At 28.7% G+C, this 8,781-nt stretch overlaps 1 protein-coding gene across 8 annotated transcripts in view; it reads right to left on the minus strand.

Moving 5' to 3' along the window:
- Nucleotides 1–8,032, minus strand: part of Rdl (Resistant to dieldrin) — a 192,022-nt gene extending 183,990 nt beyond the window's left edge. For all 8 annotated transcript variants that reach the window (XM_067051085.1, XM_024362476.2, XM_014426476.3 and 5 more), the window contains exon 1: nucleotides 7,919–8,032. In XM_067051085.1, coding sequence (XP_066907186.1) covers nucleotides 7,919–8,007 — 89 coding nt within the window. In that variant the 5' untranslated portion in view covers nucleotides 8,008–8,032. The remainder of the gene's footprint in view (nucleotides 1–7,918) is intronic.
- Between the last annotated feature and the right edge of the window lie 749 nt (nucleotides 8,033–8,781).

An 8,781-nucleotide genomic window follows, 5' to 3' on the forward strand; every position in this document is an offset into this window, starting at 1 on the left:
CATTTTTATTTATTTTATATTTAAAATTTTTGAAGTAATAAGGCATGCGATTATTATCAGAATACACGTTTTAATTTAATATTTTGAAGTTTTTTGTTATCATCCCTCTTGTTTAAGGTCTTTATCGTGTTAAAAGATTCTAAAAAAAATTGACATGAGTGTTATAAACTTTCCGGAATCATTAAAAAGCCAAAACCATTTTCAGAAAAACATTCTATGCTAGTACTATAGTAATATGAATTCCAATTTATTGGAATGATATTAACTGTAGTAAATCAAAACCAATGATTGCTGTAACAACTATTTTTGTTTAATTTCATTGCGATAATTAACAATATAAATTTTTATGTTAGATTGCTGTAATTATTTTCAAACATAAGCAATTCCTAATTCTTTTTTTCTGTAAAACCATTCAAAAGCTGCAGTAATATAAAAGCAACCAACTTATTTTTATGAGCCGTATGCCTATATCTAGATTTAAAAACCATATTTATTTGACTTTTAATATCCAGATGTCATATCAATAAGGGACTAAGGACTACACTATATAAGAAATTGCTTTTGTTATTTTAAAGTGGTGCATATAAGACTCTGATTAATTTTTAAGGCAATTGTGAATCGACAGAACAAAAGAATTTATCACACTTCTTAATATTTAAAAGACATAGGAAGTATTAGAAGAAGCAAATATCATCTTGACCACAATCTTCATCACTTTGGGCTTAAGGGAAAAGCTTAGTAAGTACAAGTAATTCTCATCATAGAGACGATCATTTAATATCCTTAACAGCAAGGTATGATTTGGCATATTTTAAACAATTATTTAACAACTGAAATAATTTAAAAAATAAAAAAAAACGTAAAACCATAAGAATGATGGGAGTTTGTTGTAAGGTCTCACGAAGCACCTTTGAAGTGACAATGGCATTTAACGTTCCTTAAGACATATATAGGGCGTTTAAACCTCTAAGTTAGAGCTCATTAGTGGTCACGTTTTATCAGTTTTAGAACTACAACTAAGCATAGAATGTCATGTTAATAATACTTAATCAATTTCATCATTACCGTATTTTTCTTTTTCAGAATAAATCTTAATCTTATCGAGTAAAATGAAAATAAAATACTCGTTTTGAGTGTTCTAGCTGATAATCAAAGAAGAACTTTAGTGTTCTAAACTTCCATATTTTTATTTATTATTTTTACAGCCGATTTTCAATAAAAGTTGATATTTTTTAAATAATTTATTTAATGATATTTGCAACTGTATTTGAATATATCCAACAAGTAAATATGATGTTAGCTATATAATGGTATGATACAGATATATTGAGAATCTTCCCATTGTGGAACTGCAGTACCATTTCCAGAGGCCCTCTTCTTTTCAGACCCCAAGGTGAATTATCAGGTCATAAAAGAGAAGCTAGGTTAGAAGTAAGTGGGCTGGGATGATTCGAAATTTTATCGTAGAAGGATTGGTATCTGGTTCTTGCCAAATGAGGAATATATGGAACAGTGTGGTCCTGATGTATGACTTGATTTGTGACAAAGTAAGGAGCATTAAGGTTTTTGGATTGTAAGGATTGAAGATGAGAGGAATTCGATGGTTTAGACGAGCTCCAGTGATCAATTCCGTAAGCCCAGACAGGACTTCTTATTGTCATATTAGTGAGTCTTTTGTAATTAGTTGAAAGTTTAGACCGTTTGTCTAGAAAGTGCTGTAATAGTCCAAATTGACAAGCTGTTTCCTGTCTTTTCAGTTTTGTAGGAGGATTTCAAGTCAGTCGTTTGTCCAGGTCTAGTCCTATTTAACAGACTATTTATTCATAACTGGTGAATATCAAAACCCGACTACTAACTTTTCGTTAGTTATTTTCCACAGATTTCAAAACATTTTAAACTTACGAAACTTAATGGTATTTTAGTATAATATACAAACATAGTATATGCGTGTTGTAACTTGTGTAATATTAATATTATAACAAAAAAATAACGAAATTATTTTTGTTTATTCTTCTTATTTAAGTATATTACTAATGAATTATTGATTGAAAAATACTTCAATATTGAAAACTTTATATTTAGAGGAAACTTTGAGTACTATTATTTCATTGAGTTTTATTTTAACAGTTTTTTTTTTCTAGCAGCCTATTGAGGTGATGAGACTGGCGATTTTCTCGGTTTCTCGAAATTTTTCACCAATTCAAAAGTTTTTTTTTATGTTAAATTTGTTAATTACGTTCAGAAACGCTATACCCAATGAAGATGTTCAGTATCAATCACAAAAAAAAAAAAAAAAAAAAAAATATATATCTGATATTTTGAAACGGGTTTAAAGTGAGAAGTTTAAACACATCATAACTTCACGGTAGAAATGCGAAGAATGTAATGTTTTTTCACTACAGCCAATGTTGAAGAAAATCTTGCTACTAAGATTCAGTGCATAACGTACAGTGTCATCATTTTATGCTTGAAAATATTCGTCTTCCTCTCGTTAACTTATACCTTCTTGTAACAGTTTTCATTACTCTTGTTACAGGATATAACAGCAAACGAAATGAGAAAACGGATGGGGTGCTTAATTTTATAATTTAATATTTGCCTTAGGTGCCGGATGGGAGATCTCGTTCCTTAATTAACCAAGGTAACTGAATCAAACTAGGGAAGTGCTTCGGCTGGCTGATATCCTCTCCCATACCTTACGTGTCATTATTTCTTATAATTACCGCACAATTTGTATTGCTTATGCAAATAAATATTTAAAGAGGAAAATAAAAATTATTTTTGTTGTCAATAAGATTATCAGTGTGTAATGAATTTTCTAAAAACCTTTGCCGATTTTTGTTACTTAACTTTAAATTTCTTTTTCTTGTACATAAATTTTATTTTACTTTTATTAAGTGATCAGTTTTATTTTATTCTACTTTTGATACAGATCCATATTTTTATTTATACAAATCAAGAAAGTATTATGTTTTATTTATATTGTTTTTATTATTATTATTTCAAATTTTTTCTTCCTTCAATTTGTAATATTGTTATTATTTACATTTTTTTCTGTTCTATTTCTGTATATATTGTATGAATAAGTGTTTGCATACTAATACTTAACTCCCTTAATTTGTGGTAGATTGTATTAACTCTCTTCAAAATAAAGTAAATAATAATATTGTAAAGATGTACAACGATCAATTTGATACCAAATTGATTGTAAATAAATTTGTAAAACAAAATATACTGAACATTTGATATGACTGATGTGCATTTTTTACATAACACTTCATCAATGAGGCTTTTATGTTTTCGATACTTTTAATAACGGAGAATCGTTGTTACGGTTTGTTTTTGTTGAATCGTTTAGTCATATTACTTAGACAGCAATTTTTTCTATTTTCCTCTTCATAGTGACCAACAAGTCATCATTGTACGGCTAATGATAAAAATTAATGAGAGCACCAATCAGAATAAGCTTCTGAAATTAAATATAAAAAAAATGTTTTCTTTCAAGCTCGATCTAGGATGCTCCTTTTTTAGCCCTCATAGTATAATATATATAAATATAATAATATAAGCCCGGTATATCTTGCAACAGTTTATTATTTTTGTCAATATGTGCGAATTTTGCATTAATATTGTTTTATTATTCTTGGGAATTCTCTTAACCGTGGGTCTGTGATAATGAGAGTGTGTTTTCTAAATATGAAGACCATATCGTAATAACTTTTAAAACACTTATAAGAGTTTCCATCTTTCATTTATTAAACAATTAAAGAAATTAATTAATAAAATGCAAATATTCTTTATTAAGTTGCTTTCTATGTTCACTTTTGATTCCGATTGCCTTTGAAAAATTTAAAATATAGCATCTTATATCGACGTTTTCGTTTTTTGGCCCAGTTTCTGGGAATAAATTGTTTCTAGAGAGGATCGAACGCCATTTTTTTCAAGCTTCGCGTCCTGATTTGCATAATTCACAGATAAAAATTAAATAAAGCAAATTTATCATAAAATGATTAAATCTACAAGAATATTTTTGACTTCAGTACAAATTCATCAAGCACGCAAGAAGAATCGAGTAAGGATTGCTAAATTCCATTTTTCTTTTACACCACTTTTATTTGTACCATATTCATATAGATGAGATTTTGTTTTTTAAAAATTAAATATATACAAGTAAGAATATACAAAGTTTTTAGAGGTACAATTTCGTATAGATTAATATTTGTTCAAAATAAATTAATATTTTTTTTTTATATAGTATTGGTTATTTATCTTATTATATCTTCCAATCCATATTAACAATGTTTATTTATGAGTGGGATTGAAGCCATGGTGTACAAGTATCAATTTTGTAACAATTTTTTTTTTTATCTGCGTCTGAACCAAATGTACACTTCAGTATTGTCAAAATTATAAAATTATCAATAATAAACTAACTTAAGTTTATTTAAATTTTTCTGATTACTAAAGCGTAAATTTGGTTTTGGTAGAGATAGATAAGAAAAAAAATCTTATTCCCAAAATGGCTTCTCGCACACTGTGTTATCATGTACAATACTTTATTAGTAAACAAAAGAGAAAATCAAACAATTGAATTTGATAGGTTGGTCATAGAAAATTCTGATAAAATTTTCTAGCCAGAATTTGGGCCGTCTAAAGAAGAAGCCCTAGGTTCATCCATTTAACATAGATCACCAAGCGTCAGGTAAGAAAGAAGATGGATGAGAGAATAACACCAAAGTAATTTACTCCATCTAGACAAAGTATATATTATCCCCACTATATCGATTCTCCCTAACCTATTTTCTCGGCCTTTCATGTAGTAGTGGAATAATGTTTCTTATCCATTGTATGTTTTCTCTTGATATAAACTGTATTGTTTACATTGGAATTTGCTAACAGACAAGATAGCGATATCTTTCAATAAATCTTTTTATGTATTCCCTCTGAAAAGAAATTTAACTAAGATTTCAAGTAAGGAAAAAAAAATTCTTACTAAATTAAAATATTTTCGGTTTTGGTGCATAAGACCCTTCGTTAAGAGTTAAAGGAGGATTTATCTTCATCAATCAGATAAGTTTGGAGGGAAGTTTTTTACTATAGAAAATTGTATTGTTAAATTTAGCATTTGGAACTTATTTAGAGGCTTATTTATTTTTTGATTATTTATTATTGAAAAAGTATAAAAAAATAAGTATATTTTTATAAAACTTGATTACTGAATATTTGGAAAAGGAAAATATTTGCAGATGTTTGTAAAAGTTAAACACATATTAATGTAAAAATAAATATATTCAATATCGTTATATTATGTTTAATATTGTCTAAACAGTTTAAGGTTATGTTCCGACTAAATTTTAGGATAAGAAAACATTTTTAATGGTATGCTTAACGGTTTTATGAGTTATATTGGAAAGGAATCAGAAATAGAAGGTTAATATATATGTATAATAGATTAATAAGCAGATTTTTTTCTGTTTTGTATCATTTTTTCAATATATATTTACAATAATCTTAAAAAAAAAATAATAACAAATAATATTGTATTACCTTTTTAAGAACTTGTTTTTTTGAACTAAGTAATTTGAATAATATATGACTATAATAGTTTATTATATAAAACTATAAAGATTTTTAAAGAAAAATACTAAATTATAAAATCAAGAAAATGTCAATGGTATATTTATTACCTTTTATACTCAGTTGAAAACAACTATCAATGATTATATGAGATATTCATGTATTATTATTTTATATTTTTAATGATGTAACAAAACCAGAATGTTTATTTTTCAAGATTATGTAAGCAATCATTAATTTTTAATCATATTCAAACATTTTATTCTGTTTAATTAGGAAAACAATTATGGCTTATTATACAAGTACATTGTATTTGTTATGTTAAGTTACTTACGATAGGATACGAAAGTACAAAACCACCTGCTATATTTAATGAGACTGATTTCAGCAATCCTAATTTTAATATTCATTTAATTAAAATTTTGAATCCTATGTCGAATTTTATTGAAATGAGATTATTGTTTCAATAGCTTTATTGGAAAAATTATTATTATCTGAAACTTCAATAAAGGGCGAGGCTCCTACCAGAAGCGCCAACTGAGAGATATTGGTTTTATTATATTCAATGAATATAATAACAATTTAAGCAATTTATTTTTTCTTAGTTGTAAAGGAAAAATATTTACCTAAATTAAGTTATCACTAAACACACAAAAGTACGCAATACTTTCTTTTGTGACTGCAATTAATAATTATGATCTATATATATTTTAAATTATAAATCTTGAAATATCCATACTGTTATAAATAAATATAGGGAATCTTTTTTTTTTTTTTTTTTTTCAAAAAATGAGATTCTAAAAATTTCTTGACATTTTACTTATAGATTACACAAAAATAGAAAAAAAAGAAGAGATAAATTAGACTATTGGGGGAAAAGTATTGTATCAATCTAACAAGGCGTTTAATCATACCATTTCTTCAGAACAGTTCGGTAATGCGGTATAGTCTATGCTGCCCCTTTCATCAGAAGGCCACAGGCATCGTCATTGGTAAGTGTACTGCAGGTATTTAAGTTGTATTTATTTATTTGATCCAAACAGCTATTCAAGTATTTAATGACACACATTATAATTACTATTATTGCAAGTAATATTAATATAATATGCAAGTAATAATAATGTTGAAGTAGACAGTAAAAACTAACTGAACCTTAAATTTTCCCTATTGGAATGATTTCTTTTCTGAGCATTGTCATTCTAAAGTTATTATTCCATACTTCTTTATAAATTAAGATCTATTTTTAGAATAATTTCATTGTTTTAAATAATTAGTTAATCCTTTTAAAGTAGTAAATGTCCAAATTGGGGAAGGCATACTCGTTTCTGATTGTCATGTTATTATTGCTGACAAAGATCTGTCCTCCATTTGTCCTAGTTATCGTCTTCTATTTTGAAATCGAAAGTTTCCATGATTCCAGAGTCAGGATATTTTTCATGATTGCCTATGTCATTTACTGAGAAAGAGCTTCATCGGTTCAGTTCACAAACCTACCACCAATTTACAGGAAACTAGAAAATAAAAATAAAATCAATAGCCCAATACGTATACGTTTTTTCATTATATATCTTTTAACACGCTTGTAAGAAGTGGAGGAAGCTCTTGGATGTAGCAAGGATGAGATAAGAAGTAGTGGAAGAAAGGGATAAGGAAATGTGGACAAGAGAGAGGTGGAGGTTGCAGGCACCGCCCTACCGCCTAAGGGTGAGGCCGCTATACTCACCTTTATCTGTCTGTCACCGACCAAAATGGTGGTTCAATTGCCATCACTAACATTTGCAATAATAGGATACTATACTAAAGAGATGGGAGTTATTGCTAGTTCTGTAAGGTAAGCTTGTATAGTGTCTATCCCAGTCTGGGTGTAACTAAACATGGAGGTCTGATGAAGGTTCGCTATTTGTGTTATGGGTTTTCTTGGTCACATTATCTTTGATATATGATGATTTTATATTCATTCAGATTAACAAAGTATATGTACGTTGACTACCTAACTGAAGATTCTTTAAATATGATAAGCGACGATTTGGTGAACTAAAGCTTATTTTCAACTGATGGATAGGATTTTTAGGTTGAATTGACTCGAATCCACTATTGTATTGTTATTATTATTTGAAAGGACCTGTTTTTGTAGTAGCTTAATTTAAATGTATACATTGAACTTTCTAATGTATTTCGACTTTGTTTAGTTATTTTAGTTACTTTTTATAATATTTTGTAGATGACCATTGACCCATTACCCTGTGCCTTTTGTAGATGCACACATTAGAAATTAGTTGGTGAATTTAGACCAGACACCCAATACATGATATAAGTATAGATATATATTATATGTACTTACGCTGCCTGCGCGAAGGGCTTGGCTATAGGGACCAAGAGGAGAGCCGAGACGGCAGCGAGAGCGACCAGGAGCGGAGAGGCTTGCCACATGTTGCCGCACTCTCCTCGAGCTAGTCCATCGTTAGACTGGGCACTGTCGCTATATTGATCTCTCCGCCCCGCCCGCATCCCCTCCCCTTCCCGTCCCTCCCCGCCCCTCCCTTCCCCTCCCCTCTTACACATACACATATGTGTCTATATTCATTGTTAAATATACATTATTAACTCTTTGTCACGCGGTGGAGTTCCAAGTCTTGTCAGTGGTCGATTGAATTAGGCTCCCGAGAAAACTTCATCTGGAAAAGGAAGATACAGTACAATGCAGAACGCTTCCGGGCTCTCCGGATGTTTGAATTTTCCGAAAGAAAGGTTTCCGTATTTTTGTACCTGAACAGAGTATATACGATTATGCATTTCACTTCACTCACTTGAAAAGCAAAACACTTATCATAACATACTAGTCGTAGATAATATTAAAAATAAAAAGAAACGACTTATAACAATTATACTTTTTTTATATATACAATTAGCATACAATTTTCAGCCTCCTTAGAAGCCTTATCTTTATAAATTAAAAGAAAAAATGAATGTTTTTAGGTCATCAGTTAGCTAAATCCACTCTCAAGTTTAAAATAAACACAAAATCTACAATTTAAGTTATAGTTTAATTTTTTTCACTTAATTATTGTGACAAAAGCCCACCATAACAATGAATCCTTAAAAAAATAAAATAAAAAAATACATGGTAAATAAAGAGCCATGATAAAATAAAATTAAAAAAATCATTCAATATCAACTGAGAATGGTAGTTGAAAACATTATCAT

The sequence above is a fragment of the Halyomorpha halys genome, unplaced genomic scaffold, assembly GCF_000696795.3.
Source record: "Halyomorpha halys isolate HHAL.00 unplaced genomic scaffold, Hhal_1.1 Scaffold577.1, whole genome shotgun sequence".
NCBI lineage: Eukaryota > Metazoa > Arthropoda > Insecta > Hemiptera > Pentatomidae > Halyomorpha > Halyomorpha halys.